At 45.4% G+C, this 21,371-nt stretch overlaps 1 protein-coding gene and 1 long non-coding RNA gene across 4 annotated transcripts; both read left to right on the top strand.

Moving 5' to 3' along the window:
• Positions 1-488: 488 nt before the first annotated feature.
• camk1b (calcium/calmodulin-dependent protein kinase Ib) lies at positions 489-20,197 on the top strand. Of its 3 annotated transcripts, XM_011614233.2 has the most exons (13): positions 511-624; positions 1,667-1,679; positions 4,085-4,198; positions 12,838-12,969; positions 15,077-15,151; positions 15,767-15,905; positions 16,065-16,191; positions 16,434-16,509; positions 16,644-16,756; positions 17,167-17,245; positions 17,356-17,443; positions 18,031-18,151; positions 18,237-20,197. In XM_011614233.2, exons 2-13 carry the CDS (start codon positions 1,669-1,671, stop codon positions 18,302-18,304), a joined length of 1,143 nt encoding a protein of 380 aa, XP_011612535.2. In that variant the 5' UTR covers positions 511-624; positions 1,667-1,668; the 3' UTR covers positions 18,305-20,197. The 3 variants fall into 3 exon arrangements, with proteins under 3 accessions (XP_003973679.2, XP_011612535.2, XP_029682526.1); XM_003973630.3 differs by lacking the exon at positions 1,667-1,679 and having other exon boundaries at positions 489-624; XM_029826666.1 differs by lacking the exons at positions 511-624; positions 1,667-1,679 and adding an exon at positions 723-741.
• Positions 4,207-8,490, top strand: LOC115246857 (uncharacterized). Its single transcript, XR_003885950.1, has 2 exons — positions 4,207-8,101; positions 8,183-8,490. It is a non-coding gene; the product is annotated as an uncharacterized lncRNA (long non-coding RNA).
• Positions 20,198-21,371: the final 1,174 nt, after the last annotated feature.

A 21,371-nucleotide genomic window follows, 5' to 3' on the forward strand; every position in this document is an offset into this window, starting at 1 on the left:
AGACGAACACTTTCTGCCAGGATCGTTCTTATATGTATCAGAATTAAATACACTAGTATTCAGTCTTTTTTTTTTTTTTTTTTTATTATTATTTTAAAGTTTGCACTCTTTCCCAATTCTAAATTTTACTTCACATTCAATACATTAAAATGGGACAAATACTTGGTTTAGGAAGCTCCATCTTTTCATCCAGTGAACTACGCAGCACTTTACTTACTCTTACTCTATGTTTTGATATAGTTTATCCAGTACTGCCTATTTTTTTCACCTGCGCTCACATCAAGTTACCTATACGAGACATTAATAGTGGAAACAGTGATATTTTACCACACCTTTAGTCATAAAAAAGTTTTGCACCATGCGCCTTTCTAACCAAAGTTCAACGTTTACGGGCTCGCGTGTGAAAGGACCGAACCAATTAGGTCGTAGAACCTTTTACCTGCGCTCCATAATTCCAAAGCTGATTGGTCCGCTTCCCCTTGTTGCCCCGCCCGCCTGTGCGATGACGCAGGCGGGAGCGCTACTCGTGAGGTAGCCGACAGAGTTCAGACTCCGTGCGGGGACAGACAGGGACGGACACCGGAGACAGGCGCAGGACGCATTTGACGTTCACTGTTTGTTCAGGTAGGGTGCTGCATGCGAAGAAATGTTTACTTATGACCTTGTTGTTGTGTTGTTTTAATATTCAGTATAAAGGGCCCCTCTGTTCTAATAGTTCGTTTCAAGTCAGCTGAGTTTGTGGTAAGATATCCCCATGTTCTGTATTATTATTATTATTATTATTAGTAGTAGTAGTAGTAGTAGTAGTTGTAGTAGTAGTAGTAGTAGTATTAGTATTATTATTGTGTGTATGTGTGTGTGAAAAAGCATCAGCCTTTACCATTAACATTATATAATTCAAGCTCTGTTCTGTTTTTCCTCACCCTTTTCCTCCTGAACTCTTCATTTCATTTAGCTGTTCTGTCAGTTTATCAGCTAATAAGCGTTGAATGATGTGACAGAAGCTCCATTCTCAGGTTGCCGTTAGCGATTCTCTCACTGAGGTTGTGGAGTCAGTTGACCTCTATAGAAAGGATCTTGGTTTTCTTTTGCTTCCTGTGGAAATTTCACAATTCTAAACAGCTTAAAACAACAACAGTGGCGTCATTTTGCAGCTCACATCACTGAAATGGACGCTGTTTCGGCTTTGCGTCTGCACATTTTTGACCATTCAGAATGTCACTTAATTTCGCCAAAAGTATTTGGGCTGCCATGAGGGAAGATTTTGGGTGGGATGTATGTCTGCTGGTGTGGCTCGTGTCGCCACCATGACAGTACAATGCGGTAGACCTGGAGCCGTGCACACGGACAGTCTGCCAAGACAAGGACAGAGTTTCAGCAGCGACGAGATTTGGGCATGTTCACGGACAAAAGAGGGTGAACCTCGTTTGAGGGTTTCTGCCCAGCACCTGTGTGAGCCGCAGGCCGGCTCAAGCATTAAGTCACTTGCACGTCTGACTGCGTGTGTGTTCACTGTAGTGTTTATCCGTGCTACTGAAACATTCTAACACCGTGTAAATTCAATTTCACAGTCCATGTACGCGTGTTAACGTCACATCATGTCGTCAGTGTCTAACTGTGGTCGTGTGTGTATGTGTGTGTTTCTTCTGTCCACTGCTTATCACAGGAATGGGAAACCAGTGAGTATCTGTAAACCACAAACGGGGTGAATGCTGCATGTCATAACCTTCTCTGGGAACATGGTTATGGATGGTGTCGTGCATCTCCCCCCGTTGAGCCTCCTCATCCCTGTTGTTTCTTGGGTCCTCAGCAGCTCATCTTCAGCTGTTTGCAGGGCTCATATCATCAGCGGGACCTACTGGGTTTTACCCTGCATTCATTTTTGCATGAGTCTCTCCCTTCTCCTCTCCTACCACATCAATGAAAGGTGTCCCTCTTCCTTGCCACCTGCTCAATTGCCCTGATGACTATAGTTGTTTTGACACGTTGCCTGAAGTCCAAAGTGAAAATGTGGTGGAAATGCCCAGATGTTTGCGTCGCCGAGGTGAATGTGAGTGCCAAGACAACTGACGGTGCACGTGGGTATTATCTTTGGGTCTGCTGCTTCTTGTGAACTTCACAAAGGATCGCAAGCAGGCACAAGTAAAGTTGATGCATTCAAACGGGTGTTTACAGCAAAGACCTTTCAGGGCTCAGCTTCTTCCATTGATGGCGCATGAATCACCACAAATTTCCATTTGAGCAAGGGGTGGTGCTACAAATGGGTCGTACAGTATGTGAGAAGGGCTTTCACTGTTTCCTTCCTTCACCCTCGAAATGACCTTTTGTTGTTATTCCATTTAAGCACGATGGTTTAATATCTTAATATTTATATTTAGGGTCTGTGAAAGGACAAAATATGACCAATATTATGTTGTAACCAAGTGCTTTATTTTGAAATACCTATAAAACGAGGATGAGGTAAATACCATGTTTGCAAACTGACATTCAAGCTGGACTATTTGTTTGCTGACTCTAAGTTATGATCTTACATTCCCAGCGATTCATGTGCTCTGCAGACGAGATGTTTTAACCCTGCAGAAGGTGCCGTTCTTGTTGTGGTGCCCTGTACTCGTTCTTCATCCGTGCGCTTTGACCTACTCCGGCTGGCTTTCATTGAAAAACGTGGAGGGGAAAATCATGAGCTCATTTTACAAAGAATGAGTCTGGTGTCAAGTTCAAGATGCCCTCAGTGTATTTTCCCTCGCTTACATTTGAGCAGAAGCCAGAAGTCACCGTGGCAGCTTCAGTCCGCATCTGCTAGAACTTCCTTTCATTGTTTCCTCTAACATCGTTTAATTGTAAGCCGATGCTTTATTTAACCACACTTCCTTTTACTATAGTAGCTTTAACTGGTGCGTAAACTGCAGAACAGGAAGTAAAAAACGAGTGGGGGTGGGTGTAAAGTTAATTCGAGCTTTATTTCCTATATAATAAATCCAGTTCACAACTCAATTCTACGGCGGACAATTAGTTGTCAGTACTTTGGTGTCTAATGACATTCATAATGACCTGTAGTTACACAGAATAAAACCGTGGCGTGCATGTTATCAGCTTATACTTACACCACTGTGTACTAAATCTGTTTCCAAAGGACAAACAAGCCGACAGCACGCATGTGTGTGTGTGGGTTTAAGTGGCCACACAGAAGTCAGCCATCAAAGTGACCACAACAATTTCTTTCCCACCCTCTGTTGGACACTAAAGCAATTTAGCCTCCAAGATACCATAGCAGCCCATTGGGGTTTCCATGACAACAAGTATAAAGCCAGCATATGCGTGTGTGCAATGGCTGCCTTAAACCCTGTTAAATGTTATCTTTACATGATGTATGGGGATTTCCGTCCCTCTTGTGAAACTTTAAACATTAGTTGTATTTGTTCACCACATATGAGATGTCACATGTCCCAAATGCAGATATTATGCAATTCATACTGAATATTTCAACTAACCTTTCCGCCAACTCACCTTGCAACCAAGACAGTGGCAACCGCCAAAGCTGCACGCTAAAGTCACATAGCAGCCAAACCATCAAGCTCGCTACCACAATACATTATTCAGAGTCATAAATTCAAATATACATTATGGCGTCCTGCCTGGTGCAGTGACAGCAGCCACCCTGTGAAGGAAAACGCCTCTGAACTGGTGTCATTAACGACGTTACCCTGTTGTCTTTAAAAATGGCTCCTGTACACTCCCGAACAATAGGTTACATCATCTGATGAAGTTGCCAGGCAGGCAGCAGGAGCAGAGGAGGGGTGAGGCGCGCCGATATGAACCAGGCTATTTTAGTCTTCCAGGTTTTGTCTTACAGCCACTTAGTGAGTTCAGATGATGATAGCGGTGACAGCGGCTCTCGCTCGGCGCTCCCACTCCGGAGAATACAAAAGTCTCCGAGCATTAGATGGTGATAAATAACGCAGAAAAACGATTGAAGACGAGTCCCCAATCCAGGATCGTCAAGCAGTTGGGGGTTTGCTGCAGGCGGGGGATGTTTTGATAATTCCGGTGATAATTCCCTCTTTGTTCTATTTATCCCCACTAGTATTGTTTCTGACCATAACAACAAAAAGATGCCGCTGGGTGACGATGGCCATGCCTGGAAAGCAAAGACCGCAGACGTGAAAGATCACTACGACTTCAAAAAAGTCCTGGGAATGTAAGTATGTCAACGCCGACACCAACGTTTGTTCTTTCCCTCCTGTCAAATGGCTGAATCATACGGTGATTTGTTCATTCCTGATGACCACGGAGGATTGTGTTTATCTTCACGACCTTCTGGACGAGCTTTTTAACGTGGAGGCGGGGGCAGTCTCCACTCCCCTCTGCTTCTAACGAGCTCTAATTTAGAGCTCCTCTCCAAATATGCGAGTGTAATAAATTCTAATGGGAGCCTGATGTACAAGCATTCAGTACAGAAAACCTTTCCTCACTGTAACTTTTCCTCACTGTAAGTCAGACCAGGACGGTCAGTAACTTAATTTATGTCTAATTACAGAAGAGTTTTATGCCGTCCGCGGCTATACTCAGCAAAACTGACACTTTTATAAATGTAATGATCATTTTGAGTCATAATCGCTATTTTTTAATATAGTAATATATATTTAGGGAACCCTCCAGGGATGTATCAGGCCACTATTTCATGGACCTTGTATCCTTGTGTTTATTTTCAAATGAGATCTGCCTCAAAATAATAAAGTCTGTCTTTTCTGTCGAGACAAAATGATCCAATAACATTGTTTGGAGACCTAATAACCTTTTCAGTTGATCGTATTGTAGCAAATGCTTATTGAGGCTCGTACCATCAACTGTTGCCATTATTTTTTTTACTGCAACAAACACGAAGACGCCGACGTTCACATTTGTGCTTTTATTCGATATGATTGTAGACGTGACCTCAAGAGATGTCACAGGCAGAACAACAGCGTTACAAGCTCCGCCTCAACAGCCGAGCTCGCCGACACGAATTTGACACACTTCCCACAAGTGAGAGTTGTCAGCGTGCACGTATGTGCGCTCACAAACACGCCCTCAAGCCTCCAGCAAGTCGCAGGTTTCACAGCAGGTGTGAAAAGTCAAAAAGAAGCAATTTTACACCTGTGTCAGACATTCCAGTTCAATAGAGAATTTGGTTTTATACTCAACATTAACAGAGTGGCCTGAGAGATTATAAAGCACGAGAAAAGGTGTCATTACAACAGTAATAACAATCCATATGTACAGTCTGTTACAAACTGAGTGTAACTTTTATTTTTCTTTATCGTGCCACAAAACATGGGTTTTATCTATATCATGGACTATTTATCTATCTAAACATTTTCCACCCAATAATCCTGAAGTAACGGCTCTCTGGATTCCAGACACTCCTTACCCCCGCTTTCCAAGGACCCTGGGTCATTTATCAGACCTTCAGAACAAAGGTACAAAGGTCAGAGATGTAGATCTCAATTCAGAAAAGGGACACCACTCCTCACAAGGCAAAGTCAGGGCTTTGGTGAACAGTTCGTTAAAACCAGATATATAGCAAAGGCCGACCACAGAAAGATCAAAGTAATCCCAAACAGCGAAGAATCAGACAAGAGGTGCACATAATAGGTCCATTTCTAAATAATTTGAACAATATAAGCTGTAAAAGCAATTATGGGACCAGCCATGTGGAACATTCCATCACCAAGAAATAACCTTCCCACTGGCCTCCTGGGTAGATGTACCTGTTCCCCATTTTTCCCATATATTTGTCATCATTCTGAAGTTTTAGCGTGCAACGCTTATGTCAATGAGCCTTTTAATCTTTATGATGCTTCGTCATAATCGCTGTCATTAGACCGCCTGTTTATTGAAGGTGTCTGTCGTGATGCACCTTGTACACACACCCACATCCTTGTTAGCTTAGGATTTAGCTGTATAAACACCTGCTGAAACCGAAACCTGTCTTCAGATTTCACCAAACCACAATTACCCCTTCAGAACGCATCGCCGGGGCTGCCGGGCAGGCTGAGAAGGTTTGTCAGAAGAGCTGGTGGAGCCGGCAGCTCTTAAAAATACAGAAACCTGAACAGAAATGACACATGTCGCGTGAACTCTGCAGTGGCTTCATGTAGTGACGACAGAGCCAAAGTGATTGAAGCAAAGGAGCCCATTGCTTTGATGTTCTGATGGTTTGGATAGGAGGTCAGATGCTAGACCCCCTAACGGAAAAGGCTGGAAAATGGTTGATTGGTCAGTAACGTTTCGTTAATCTAAAGTCTTTGATCGTTGGTTCCATGATGGAAAAAAGGATAAACGCAGGAGAAACCTGGAGGAAAGAGTCCCATCTGTTCCCTGTCGTCTCTCCCTCATCCTTCTGTTCCTCCTCCTTCCCCCTCCTTGACACCGAGCTTGTTTATTGAGAGATCGCCAGCCTACCGCATCACTCAGCTGTGCGCCACATTCATTTGACATTGCCGGATTGTCGTCGTGGTAACAACAGGAAACACTTTCCATAATGGACTCAAACAGTCTCTATGGAAACAAAGTTTTTTGATCTGCTATTTATAATCCACAAAACGGTGCCTGTGCTTGGTGGGTTCCTCGTCCGCTTTAGCAAAACGGGGGGGGGGGAAAGTTTGTAAGGTTCCGGGGTAAAGACGCTCCGTTTGGGATAGACGTCGCGATCTGTGGCTGAGCGGACGTCATTAATTGGTTCTCACAGGAATTGAGTTCTTTCACATGGAAGTCTTCTGTGGCACAAACACGAGTTCGGGTCTTGTGGTGTTCTACTGGCCTGAGAATCCAGCTGTGGCCACATGTTTTGTAATCAAAGCAGATGGGAATTAATGGCACACAAACGGGATCAGCTCAAATCCTCTTCGGCTTTCATTCCCTTTTCATTTCTCTCTCTCTCTCTGTCTCTCGCCTGCTTTCTGACTGTTTCCAGCTGTCTCCTCGCCGCACGCTCGCATCACAATGTTATTGACAACAGGAATCAAAAGACAGTCAGAAATGCTCTATTTTTTTTCCACGGCTATGCCCGCTCTCACACCGGGAGCTAGCTAGGGAGGAAATTCCTTGCGTTTCATTCCGGAGTGCCTCGCAAAACCAGGAGGAGGTAGAGGCCCAGAGTGGGACAGCGTGGGTGTAATCATTTATAATCAATATGCCTGATGGATCGGCCTCACCTCGCTCTGGGGCGTATTTGGGGCAGTGACCCAGTAGGCCCTGCCCTGGTTAGATTAGCTGTTAGCTTCCATTGATTCTTGCCTATGATATGTTTAATAAATAACTCTTCTCTTTGCTCCATATTCCCTCCCAAGAATTCCTTGTTCAGCCAGAATCACTGGTATTTTGACTTTTATACCAGAGCCCAGACGGTCGATGAGACGCACCCACCGCTGCCTGCTGGGCTTCAACCATTGACCGGGCTGTTAATGGGCTGGGACACAGTCCTCCAGTTGAAAGAGGAACCTTTTCCTTTGTGTGTTGTTGGACAACCATCCTTCCTCTATTACACAAGTCTTAACGCCAACCGCTGCCGAGGTTGCAAATCTTAACCTGATTGATGCTTTTGTACTGACAAGGTTGTCTGTGATGGTTTTCATGTGGTGTTGCTCTCCATCCCAATTAGGGGATTTTCAGTTTTGGAACTTTAATCCTTCCACTAACAATCGTTCAGGCGCTATTCCGGTCGCTCCGTCATTATTCACGCGCTTGTGCACCGATTCCAAGACGGATCAATCCAGAGTGACGAGCAACAACCTGGTTCAAAAACAAAACAGCCACCTTTTATGGAGCAGATGAGTCTCCCAGCGTGAGAGCTGTCCCGCCTCATCTATTTTTCATCTCGCTGTATCTGCGCTCCTCCCTCACTCTCCGCCTCAGCTCCTCGCCATTTAAAGCTTTTGATACCTTTTTTTTATTTCATATTACGGCGCCATCTAATCATCTTTTAGCCTCCCGGTCTCTAAGCTGCAGGGCAAGATGTCACTAAGAAGTCTCAGTGGAACTGGAAGTACAGGACAACACGTTATTGTGTCACGCACTCATAATTCTCTTAGGTAGCGATAAGTCCGACCAGGACGCAGGGGTAAGACTTGTGGCCCGCCGCTCCCTCCCTCTGTGTATTAGACGCTACAAAATGCCTAATAAATGCATGTGTTTCCCCAAGTGATCCGTTTTGTTGTCCAGTCTGGTGGACCAGAGCCGAGCCTTCAGCCCCCGTGTGAGAAAAATGACCCAATCCGGAATATTCATCCCAGATTACGGCATCCCGGCCCCTCGGTCCAACCCTGACCTAAATCCAACAAAAGGCTGCGTCTCAGCACAGCACAGCTTAGCATGGCATGGCCTGCTGTTCCTGGAAAACACACACACCCTCACACACACACACACACACACACACACACGTTTTCACAATTCAAACCTTTTCATTTCGAAGTACACATGCAGACTTGTAATAAACGCCTTCATACCTCCTCTCTCTCCTATTATTTTGTCAAACTGCCCATATTTCTGTCAAGCTGTCCACATATGACTCCTTCTCTGCGGCTGTTCTTCAGTTTTGGCTCTTTGAAATCCTCGGGGAAGCGTGCTCTTACAGCTCCCGCACAATCTGCGGTGCCATTTTCTGAGGGTTTAATCGTGTGTTTTAAAGTCCCCCCCCCCCAGCGGTGTAAAATTTGAATTTTGAGTTTTCGCTTCCGTTGACTTCAGACGAACTCGCTCAGTGGGTCAAGAGGTGCACGCAGGCAATTTCCAACCTCCTCCGATGAGGCACATCCTCGGTCGACATTTTGCGGCTGCAGCCGGGCTGGTTTGACCTTTGTTAGCACACAAGGACTGATGCTGGTTTATGTTTCCCACTGAAACGGTAATCCACAAGCTGTCTGAATTATGCAGCCTAATCTCTTCAGAGGTATTTCTGTACCTGTCACACACTTTATAGTACCGCATTAAAGGACCAAGTGTGCACAGTGTAACGTCCGTGTTGTAAATGTTGTCAGGTGAGGAGAGGAAATGTGGTTCCATGCTGCAGAACTGCGTGTTTGGAAGGCCCACAGAGCAAAGATGGTCTTTCTGTGTTTGGGAGCCAGAATCGCAGTTGGGCGTCTCTCGGCTCTGATCGGACCAGATGGTCGTCCTCGGTGTCCCTCCTCTGTCCCTCCGACCTTTCCACAGCTACCACTTTATCATCTGCTTCTGTAGCTTCCTGCCAAAGTTCTCACCAGGACAGATTGCACGGTTCCTTGAAAATTGTGAGTGGTGGTAGGGTGGGGGAATGCGGCTGAGCAGGATCCGCTTGCATGATGTGTGTTTGCTGTGAGGGAGGAAACTGACACACATATTCATTAGTGTTTGACAGCCTAATGCCCTGGATTTTGTGTTGCCGGAACCCTGAACGACGCGCTGTTGTTGCCTTTAATGAGAGCAACTTGTCACGAGAGTCTTGTCTTCTTTCACTGTTTGCCGTGCACGCGCTGATGCTTGTCTACGCTCGGAGTATTTGCATAGCGAGTGGAGGCGAATACGCCCAGCAATGTTGGGAGCTTGGTTTGGTTGTCTTGTGCTCGCACGTGTCCTCCTCCATGAATGCGGCTCCCCTGGTGGTGATAAGAAGATCCTGTATGGAACAGGAAAAGCTCAGCAAACATGTTTGTTTACCTTGCAGCCTAGACCCACTGTTTGTCGCGAGCAGCTTTAAAGTGTTCTTTACTTTTGTCCTGCTGTAATGGGCCTTTCATAGTTTGCTTGGTGGAGGCTTTTCCACAATCGATTGCATGTTAAACACACTTCTGGTCTTCAGTCAAAAGTGTGTTTTGTGTGGCCACATGAGGAAGTGTTGAATGTTGTGTTTGTGATAACGGTTTTGCAGCTCATGTTTGAAGTGGGAGCAAGATTCTGAGAGGGCTTCAGATGCTTTAATGCCTTAGGATCATAAATATTTACACTGTAAACATTGGGGCAGTGTAAGAGGCTAGAAAGAAGACAATGGGACGGACACTTTGCAACAGTTGGCCGTTGTTTGAGAAAAGTGGTGTGTGAAACCTCCTCAGAGCCGCTCTGCCTGTCAGTGGGTGCATGGAGAATGTCAGCTCCATCCTCCAGCTGCTGGACTGGAATCTGCCGCGCCGACGTCCTCCTCCACATGGCTCCGGTCCTGCCAAAAGTCACGGCCTTTGTGTGGCACTTTAACGTGCTGAGATTCGACTGCAAACGCTCTCCGGGGATCATTGTTAGTTTGACTAACTGAGCTGGGAGTTGCCACAAAGAAAAACAGCGGAAACAGCTGAGGCAGCTCATTTCAGAGGCACAATATAGACAAATGCTTATAGATGTGGAGTGAATCTGACCTGAGGTCATCCGGGTGTTCTATTTTAGCTAATGCTGCAGTTCGGAAGACAACAGACTCTACAGTGCACCTATAATTGATCCCACCTGAAAAGTCTTTATTTATTGCTTCCATCTTCAGCACTGAAATCAATAGAAGTCAAATTTAAAAGCTTAAAAAAGTCTCAGAGACACTAGAGCAGCAGTTTCCAGTCCATAAGTGGATGTAAAGACTGTATAGAGTAAGGTAAACACATGCAAGTCACTCCTTCCTGCACAGATAGTTTTCTCCTATAGAGGCCTTTTTTAGTTTGGATGTAGGTTGAATTTAGCTGCCAGTTCCTGAGAATTATTCCTGTTGTTGCTCAGATAACTGGTTCACACACAGGATGGGTACAAAAGTACCCAGTAAAAATGAATTTAAAAAAAAGCCACATTCAGATAAGTGACGAGCTGTAAGGAGTCTGGTCGTGTCCTTCAAAAGAGTTCTTCTCTGTCCACGTCAACACGGAGGCACTCAGGCCTCGTTTACGCAGCTGATAAAGTATCTCCAAACTCTCGGGTCAAGCTGCATTCTGTGCACACGCAAACACGTGCACATTTGGCCGCTGAGATTCCCCCTGTCAGGCAGGAGTAATCAAACCGTAGTTTATTGGGCGGCTCTGTCTGAACATTTGAGGGAGGTATTTGGTTACGTGAGGAAAACTTGTCTTTTAGGGATGATGAATCTTTGCATTGAGTCATCAGGTAACAGTAAACCAAACCTTAGTCTGGCCCTTATCACATCTGGCTTTATGGCGTCTGTCTTTGTAGAGACCTCACACACAAACTCCCTGTAAAAACTACAACTGCGCGAGTGATGCTGTTAAGACAAACTATAAAAAGAAATCAGTGTTTTAATTGTCAAAGACATAAAAGCACTTCCATCCTGCCGTCAATAAAAAAAGAACAATTAATTCTGCCATTATATCAGTCCATGGAAGGGTAACTGGGAATGGGTCCTTCATTCTGAGGCATCATCGTGACAAGTTATATTTCAGAGCTTGCTTTCCTGCCTCTTTCCCCAGAACTCCGACTTAAAATACACCAAATGTGAACGCTTACTTTAGTTTTCTTTTGGGATGTAAATATGCGGCTCTGGCCTCCTCCAAAGCATACCAAGAGGTCATGTTTGTAGGGTTCCACAATGGGGTTAATTACTAGAATAGTTTTCTATACACTGGAGGATCCATTCACCCTCGAGAAGGACTTCATCCAACAGTGGGCGTGATAAAATGGAGTAGAAGCAAAAATATGGATGTTAAAGTAATACAGGAAGTAAGATGGACACCATCGCATCAACAGGCCTATTTAAATCAGCTTGGACTACATGGTTCTCCATATTATGGTTTTGTGGCCCATGTTTGCACCACGTTTCCTCTTTTTTTTTTGCTGTCGGGCGTGACCTTTGGCTCAGATCCCCGGATGCTGTCAACGTGAACTTCTGTAGCTTTGGATCACAGTCAAAATCTCTGGATCTCTTCCAAGAGACCAGCAGCCTTAAGAAACGTCTGCCTCAAGTGGTCATGGGAAAATCCCAAACATGTCCCTTCTTTTGCTTCACTTGTTTTCCAATATTTACTTTAGTTGTTATGGAAACCGATACCGTTAAACAGATACCATAAACAGTGACAGAAAGCTGTGCTGTAGGAGGTATTATGTGACATTTTTAGTGCAGGCTAAAAAAAAATCCAAAAAACTATGTCATTTATTAAGATAAGCTGCTCTGTAATAATAAAGTGTTCAGTCAATGTTGTTTTAGCAGCCTAAATAATCAAAAACAAACCAAAAAAGAAAATTATGTTTTTTTAATGTTCATCATTCTTGAAACATAAATACGGTGGTCATATCTGAAGATTGAAATAATAAAACATTAAATCCTGTAATTATCCATCCAGCCTCCCTTCCAGCGAGAGGCAGGAATACAGCCTGGACAGATACATCACAGTTCTATAAATAACACAAATCAATCACATTTTTGAATATTTGCAGTCCGTCATGTGGTTGAACAGTCAAAGAAGCTGAGCGCACACTCTTGGAGCGCATGCTGGGGTCAGACTAATCTGATTTTCCCAGGGTATTTAAGGTGAGCAGCCCATTCTGGTGTGTCCCATGGCTTCTGCCTGGGTTCAGAAGAAGCCTCACAAGAAGAACCAAGGCCAGCTGGAGCGTTCTCTCCCTTTTTTCTGGCTCTAAGCTATCTAAGCGAAACATCGTTGATTAATTTCTGTGCATCTGTCGAGTCCTCGGCGTGGCTGGCAGACAGAAGCTGAAGTTAAAAATAAACACAGCTACAGTTTCCATGGCCCCTCAGACGCAGGATGTTAAACTATGCCAACTGTAAAGCTGGGGTTTGTTCCTCTTTTGCCCCACGGCGTTGGGCAGGCATGTGGAAGCTTCTCCCAAACACTCGAAGACAGATGTCCGACCAGACTGACCCCTGTGTTTGTGATTCAGGGGCGCGTTCTCCGAGGTGTTCCTGGCCGAGGAGAAGAAAACCAAGAGGTTAGTGGCCATCAAGTGCATCCAAAAGAAGGCTTTAAAAGGCAAGGAAAACAGCATCGAGAACGAGGTCGCCGTCCTGCAAAAGTAAGCCAGATTAGAGATCCCTTCATGGTCACTCTTGAGTTCGTTGACATTGTGATATAAATCAATCCTGCTTAACTCCTCTTTGATTACAGGTGTCACTTACAGTCACAAGCATGGCCGAGTGTAGAATAAGAAGCTTATCTGAGTTGAAATAACTCAATATGCTAAAGGCGGAAGCGTTTGTGATTGTTGAAAAGTTCAACAGCGTGAAATAACATTGAGCCCTTATTTACTTTGCCGTTAAAAGTGCTTCACACGGAAGCTTCGATGCAAATGCGTTTGAAATTCTACACCCCAGCGTCAAGAAATGTAAATTTTTCATTGCTGCATCGTCGGCTCCGCAGCGTGTCCGTTGTGTCACGTGACACGGAAATCACGCGTACTATAGACGGTATCCAGGCATGCACAATACCGTAGATGCTGCAGTAACCCGACACACACGTGTGTGTGTGTGTGTGTGTGTGTGTGGTCGAGGACGGTACTGAATGCTGTTAAACGCCCCAGTATAACCAGTCCATTTAGCACATAATTGGATTTTATATACACCCAAGTTTTAATTAGGCTCCATTTCTGGAACGAATGTGTTGGCGCGCACTGTCGATAAAGCCGGATCGATGGGCAGCACCACATTAGATGGACCTTGCAGCTTATTTCCGTTCATTCTGGGGGGGAAAAGCATCGCTCTCTTAATAGAGTTTGCTTTTAAACCTCTAGTTTCAACAAAAAGTTTTTACTTAAACTCTACTGGCTGGTGTCTAACAGCCGTTTGAGATGTAACTGATTTATAGCAGGACCTCCGCTGGACCTCTGACCTCCGCACTCAGGGTGCTCACTGTTGAGGCCATTCAGACACGTTTCTCTGAGGATGTGAGGAACTACAGACCCTGGTTAAAATGGCTGTCTACACTCGTTCCCAAGTTATTTTTAGAGCTCCTGTTGCCTGGGTTACCCAGGACACAATTGAAGCCGATATATGCTGCCATGATCCATCCTGAGGTGAAGGTGGTGGAATGAGCGCGGTGCATGTTGGTTAGCAGCTAATGGTTACCTGAGAGAAAACAAAAATCACAAAAATCACAAATGGCTCATGTTCTTCTCATATTACGTTTTGTTTGTTTGTTTGTTTGTTTGTTTGTTTGTTTTTTGCAGGGGGGGTAAAAATGCTTAGGACATTAATTCCACAAAGCTCTTGTGTTCCTGGTTAATGACATCAGAGGCAACCGCCTTGACTTTTTTCCAGTTTTAAAGCCACATAAAGTCATTTTTCCTGTGTCTTAATGTAAGGAACTGAATCTCCGAGGATTCTAATTAGCTCCTTTGCCTCTTGAGATCTCGGTGTGTTTAAGGCAGAAATGCCGCAGGTAATTAGCTGCAGAACAATTATCCACATGACAGCATCATGTAACTGTTCATTTAATCCCCCCCAAAAACACTAAAATATGCGACTATGGTGACTAATCACACTACTGAGCCAGAGTTTCATGGGAAACCATCACTAGGAGGTTTTTCCCACTCCGAGTTCACCTCGAGCGAGGAGGAAAGCTAACATGGAAATAATACATTAAACTGTTGAAAGCTGAAGCTGTGAAAGAAGAAGAAAGGGCGACAGCCTGGATTTGTGATCGATTCCTCCTTTTTCCTCCTGACGTCTACGTTGCCCTTTGACACCCTCAGGTGTTGACAGAGGTCAGCCCGTGGCTCGCCGCCCTGTGCTATTTACCGAAGCTGACAATCACGCCGAGAAGCGTCTCTGACAACCCTGACAAACCTGCCCAGGCGCACAGGCAGAGTGGGTCGCCATGGCAAAGGTTGTGCATCCTGCTGAGTTTATTGGACTGATGATATTTTCTCCTGGCTTTGGCTTTGCGTCTTTGACGGGAGAGGCGGTGTCGCTGTTACGCCATCCACACGCTGCTCAGGCCAAAAGCAGAACACAGAGGTCGCGGATCATCTTCTCACATCTGCACACACGAGTCTCAGAAACCCGCGTTTGGCCATTTAGGGAGTCGCTGTCAAAGTGGGAAGTGGATTTTTGCAGTGGGGCTGATTCTAAATTTCAAAGGTGCACATTTGATCTGCTGCATTCTTTCTTTCTGTTCTGATGCAGGATCAAACATCCCAACATCGTTTCCCTGGAAGATCTCTTTGAGAGCAAATCACACCGCTACCTTGTCATGCAACTGTGAGTATGGGTGTGTGGGTTTAGCCTGATCTTTTTTCCCCTTCGTGCCGATGCTTTCTGTTTCCCACACATTGCGTGTCACGTGCCGCGAACGACGCGCAGCAGGTACATATGACATATGGATGCACATGAGCAAACGCCTCCGTGCTGGTGGGGGAGTTCTACTTCACACCTGCAGCCTGTCATCTCCCCACCCACCTCAGCCCGAACCCAAATGTCAGCGGGATCAGGAACGCTACTGACTGCTACGTTTATGCATTTGTCACAGGTCCACTGACAATCAATGAAATAAATTATGTTGGGGGGTCTTTTTTGTTGCCTGTTTATGTTTTGTGTGTGTGTGTGTGCGATTCCTCCAACCCCAACTTGGGTTTGGGTTCGACTCAAACAAAAGAGAAGTTTTATGTAGATAAATGTCTCCCCCTGGTGGTGGACGAGGAAATTAAAGCGTCGCAATTAAAATGGACACTTAAAACACACAATAAACAGCACGAACACGCAGGGAGACACCCTCGCGCACTATACAAACTTTGCTTCAGTGTTTGTCACAGCAGCAAGTTGTTTTTATTTGTGTAATTCCAGCTGATCTTGCAGCTGCTGTCCTCTCTTGTCCAGGGTGTCTGGCGGGGAGCTCTTTGATCGGATCATAGCAAAGGGCTTCTACACGGAGAAGGATGCCAGTAAGCTCATCCAGCAGGTTTTAGACGCTGTCAAATACCTCCATGACATAGGCATCATCCACAGAGACCTCAAGGTCAGTCTGGGAGAACACATTTGACCCCCCAACACAATAACCTTTACTTTGAAATGTGTTTTGTGTCTTTAAGATATTAAATTTAATATTGTATGTGGTGGAGATGCCTGATTTACAGATTATATTTACGCCACTTTCTTCTGCGCCTCCTTGCTGCAGCCAGAAAATCTGCTGTATTACAGCATGGATGAAGATTCTAAGATCATGATCAGTGACTTCGGGCTGTCAAAAATCGAAGAGGTGGACAACATGATGTCTACGGCCTGCGGGACGCCAGGATATGTTGGTAAACAGGCCAAATGTGAAAAATCTGTTTCCAGTCAGGCTAAGGATACGAGGGTGGAGGTAGTGTTGTGTAAATCCATCACATAAATATTTTAAGTTGGGAACCATTTCAGCATATTTGTGGTTATTTTGGCCAAAATGAAATTCCAGCTGAAGTGTTGTGATGCGTAATCAGTGAGGCGTGATCAGCTTCAAACTGAACACCCAAGAATTAACCCTCTTGTCTGTCTTCGCCTCCTTCAGCCCCCGAGGTTTTGGCTCAGATACCCTACAGCAAAACTGTGGACTGCTGGTCTATTGGTGTCATATCCTACATTCTGTAAGTCCAGAACACAAATAAGAAGATAATTTATCAGCCATGAAGCGTACAGCATGTGTCATTGTGTGTGTGTGTGTGTGTGTGTGTGTGTGTGTGTGTGTGTGTGTGTGTGTGTGCTGTCCGGTGTCCCCCAGCCTGTGTGGTTACCCTCCATTCTACGACGAGAGCGACGCCAACCTGTTTGCACAGATTATCAAGGCCCAATATGAGTTTGACTCTCCGTACTGGGACGACATCTCCGACTCAGGTAGCGTGTCTGCCTCACCTGTCTCACCCTCTTCTGGTCCTGACCCCCCAGTATTTTACCATGTATACGGGTCAACGTGTGTACGTGTTGAACACTTTTCCAGAACGGGCGTGGAACCTAAAAACTATTCAAATTCAGACTTGAGGTCAGGAGAAAATGTTAAGTACACATTGGAGAGAGCGGCGGCGGGTTCCGTTACTGTGGCCAGAGAAAAACGACCCGAACCCTTCAAACATCTCATCATAAATTAATATTTACTTGTTTCTTTTGCAACGGCGGCAACTTACAATCTGCCCACGATGCTCCAAAAGCCCCAAAGAAAGCAGCTTATTAGGCGAGAGGGGGAAAAAGTTCTGCTTTCACTTTTCCTTCAGCTTCATCTTATTAACAACTCTTTCTTTCAATTGTAGCTAAAGATTTTATCGTCCACCTGATGGAGAAGGACCCCAACAAACGCTACACCTGTGAGCAGGCCCTGCAGCACCCCTGGTACCAACGCTTTACTCCTCTCTGACCATGTTTCAGCATCTCAAATACTCTGTTTTTGTTGTGTGGGGTTTAAGCTTCACAGTGCGTTTGCTCACTCGTCTGTTTGTCAGGATCGCGGGAGACACGGCTCTGGATAGGAACATACACGAGTCCATCAGCGCTCAGATCAAGAAGAATTTTGCGAAGCTCAAATGGAAGGCAAGTCTAGTTGGACCTTGGATGGTCTCAAATGCTTAATTTCTGCCATATGTTTCCTCCTGGACAAGCGCGGGGAAATGATGAAAGTCTGAATATCAGGAGTCAGTCCAAGACATGCTTTGTTGGTTTAAGGTTTTAGGAATGGATCTTGATTTAATTCCTTAAAACCATATATCAAACCCTTGGGACTGGCACCAAGCTCATGCTTGTGGGTGACTCATGAGGACTGCAGATAATTTCCCACCCCCAGATTGTTTATCTTGAAGTCTTTCAGACCCAGTATTGTTCCTCTTTTAAAGGAACATTCATGGATTCACCTGCCTCAGTTGTTGCTGCAGTGGACATTTTTTTTATTGCTGCCGGAGGAACGAAAGAACATCCAGCTCTCCGCTCTTAGCCAGCGGTTTTGATTTATTATCCTCCTGGATCGAAATGTAAACATGACGAATAGAGCGTCACGTTGCGCCAGGACCTCTTTTTCTGACCAAATGTTGGATAATTTAACTGTTCTGGCCGTTAAAGAGAAGCTCCCTGTCCTGCCCATGTCTTGGGCTTGTTTCATCGGGGGTTTATTTTGTGCTCTGCAGCAAGCTTTCAACGCCACAGCAGTGATCCGCCACATGAAGCAGCTGCAGCTGGGCACCAGTACCGAGGGACCCGGCCCAAACCCCAGCCAAGCTCACCTCTTGCTGCCACATGAAAATGCAGGTGCGTGTCTGTTGGGTGTCTCCAACGCATTTCCTGCCGCCGATGCATAAAATAATGCTCCTTTTCCTTCTTTGTCTCCCTAAAGAACACTGTGAGGGAGGGTGCTCGCAGAGCGCCGGCGGCGACGCCGACCCAATGTCCAACTGCGCCTAACGCCGCCACGCAACCAGCAGGGTGTGACTGCCGCTCCTGCTCCACTTACCTGTCTAATATATCCCAACTTTCCGATTTTAATCCCCTGGGTGGAGCCAGAGGCAGGATAACCCCCCTCTGATCTGGTTTGGAGTACCACCACATTCCAAGCTCCAGCCTGGAAGGGGAGCCAGCCTGCTCAGCCTCAGATGGAAGACTTAACTGAGGAATGATGACGAGGAGGCAGCGGAGGAGATGGGGCAGGTAGTTTGGGATGAGTTCATGTGGTGGGAGGATACAGACAAAGATAACTCTCTCCTCTGTCGTGTCAGGGGGGGAATGTTTTTCCGAAGTAGGGAAGAGCTTCCTGGTCAGCGGTTTGCTTTTATTTGGTCTCTATGTTTTGGTTTCTTTGCATTTACCTGAACGTATTTTTTTTCTAGACGTCCTTCTCAAATCCCAGGAAGACTATTTGCATGCTCAGGAACCCCCATTCCCCCGCCCGTGCATGCATTTTGTTGTCTTAAAATATAATCGCACTTCACGTTTAATGTGCGGAAGAGGTTTGTTAAGGTGGCGGGACGCGGATCATTCCGATGTGTTGCCATATTCTAGCTAATCTGAAATGATGTAACAGCGTACACGTTGCGATGTTTCTGGCGTGGCGTGATGTGATCGTTTATGCAATGAGAGGGCCATCGGAGCAGCCTTCCTCGTGGCGATATCGTGTTTCCGTTCGGTGGTTTCATTTTTCCGTGAAGGGAAACTAATCCCAACCCGACCACCCCTGTAGGGATTTCCCTCTGTTTAAGGTGCCTTTAGGCCGTACACTATAACGGTTTTACTATGGGGTGGCTGCGAAAAAGGTTCTGTCTCTTCCTGCCGCGAACTTGCTGTAACTTCCCCATTCCGCGTGCTCCTCACGTTCACCTCTAATGTGCAGTTTTACGCTTCGGTCTGAAAGTTTTCTCATCTCAGGCGTGATGCCTTCATGCCCGCTGAAGTCAGTGATCTTTTTTTTTTATCTAGATAGTGTTTTGTAGCATTCGGAAGCACACAATCAGTCGGAAAACCTGAGCATGAAGCTGTCGTCCCAAAAATGGCCGACTCAGTACGCGCCATCTACTCTCACTGGCGGTGTTGGTTTGTACGCTCCAAGTCGAGACGGACGGGAAAACGTATCGCTAACTGTATTAAAATGGATCAGCTGTGGAGACGAGATCGTCCTCCGACGTGAGATTCTATCCAGGGTTTCACTCGCGATTTTTCACACTCTGACAGGATTTTGCGTCTTTTTGCACGATGCCTCGGACTGCTTTGACAGACGTGACCGTGGGGGCGTTTTGCTCCTTACCGAGACTGCGGCGGTCTGAGCAGGTTTGATGAGCTGCTTTCAGAAGCTTCTGTCGTCGCCATGGTGATGCTGAATCGTGACATGACGGGTGGCACCAAACTGTGGCACTGAAGTGAAGCCGACTCTGGTCCCGTGATTTCCTGTAGCAGAGCGGGGGGGGAGGGGGGGGCAAATGGAAAACTAACTATTTCACATTCCACTGCAGTGAAAATCTTTTTGAATCTTATCTTATTGGATGAAACCAACAGAAGAACAACGGGAACTTACTAACAAGGTGGTGGGAAAAGAAGGTTCCCTTGTCTCTGAATGGCTCACCTTCACCGTCTTTAAATAGCTGCACACTCAGCAAGCTTGACTCCTCCAGGAGGTGTTTTTCCTGACAATGATTCAATCCTCTGACCACTTTAAAGGAAGACTTGGGGTTTGTTTGGTTAAAATGACTGTATAAATATGCGGTGCCTTTTTCTCTGACCGCTCAGTTCAAAAAAACGACGGGAGTTCAGTGTGACTTGTGCTTGGAACTGATTTGTTCAATCTACATTAAATTCTTTGTCTATGCATCTTGCATCTGAGTCATTCTTTTGATGAGAAAGAGGAAAAGTCACAACTGCGTGAAGCAAAACTCCTTCCTCTAAATCCGGGGATGATCTACGTGTTTATGCTACCGGTGCCATCGATGAAAATGTGGCTTTAGCGGTTTTTCTCTTGAATGTTAATATCATGTTCCGCTTTAAAAAATCTCGAACATGCTCGGAGAGGAATGCTGGGTAATTGAGGTATGCGGTTTGGCGTCCGGATGGTTCAGAAGGGAGCAGGAACGGGACTCTGGTGGTCAATCTGACTGAGAAGTCCAAATTATATGGTCAAACCAGGAGCAAGATGCTTAGGTTAGTCTGAGGACTGCTGGAATAGAAGAGCGGAAAATTACGACCAGGAGTGGATTAAAAGGCCCAGGACACAGAGGGAGACGTTAAGTTTTATTTTAAGACTGAAATGGAGGAGACGATGCTTTGTTAGGATATCCGTCCCTCTGGACGGCTGCGTCTCCTCCCCACATGTGAAACGGAGATGAGCCACATCAGAATCAGTGTTTCATGGCAGCAGTGGGGAGCATCTGTAGCCCGAACCTTTAAATAGCAACAAAAACCACATTCTGCTCCAGACCTCTGCGAGGACTTATTTAGAGCAGTCGTTGGGGGTAAAAACCACATTAAAGGGTGGATAAAATGTCTATTTAACCTAATCTAAACTTACTCACCTTACAGTATTTTAGCAAGAGTGAAACATTGGGATAAATTACAACAAAAAAACCCTCAAACCCAGTTTTAAGGAGGAATCTCCAAACAAAAAAGGCCCTGAGATGGGACTCAACCCCAAAGCCTTGAAAGCAACATTACAGAGCCAATACAAGCACTTACGCTTATAGTTCCAGAGCAAACCATCATGAAGTTCTCCAAAATATCACTGGAAGGCATTTTTCCTATCTGGAGATTCCTCTTTGATGAACTAAAGCAGGGAGAAGAGGAAGCTTGAGCCTCCTGGCAGCAAACAAACCTAAAAATCATCTAAAAATGTTTTATTTGTATTATCCCTGTGTTACGACCTCAGACCTTTAATAACCAGGCACTGAGGTCAAATCATACAATGATTCAAAATTGACAGATTTTTAAAGATAAAGTGTGTTATAAAGGATCATATTATCTCCTGCTTATCTCTATGCTGTGTATGCTGTGT

This window comes from Takifugu rubripes, chromosome 19 (assembly GCF_901000725.2).
Source record: "Takifugu rubripes chromosome 19, fTakRub1.2, whole genome shotgun sequence".
In the NCBI taxonomy this organism is placed as follows: Eukaryota; Metazoa; Chordata; class Actinopteri; order Tetraodontiformes; family Tetraodontidae; genus Takifugu; species Takifugu rubripes.

What these genes read in the sequence shown, in the direction of transcription:
- camk1b (XM_011614233.2), top strand. An exon ending in CGGGACGCCAGGATATGTTG is followed by an intron (nt 16,192 to 16,433) that starts GTAAACAGGCCA and finishes CGCCTCCTTCAG; the next exon opens with CCCCCGAGGTTTTGGCTCAG. An exon ending in CAGGCCCTGCAGCACCCCTG is followed by an intron (nt 17,246 to 17,355) that starts GTACCAACGCTT and finishes TCTGTTTGTCAG; the next exon opens with GATCGCGGGAGACACGGCTC.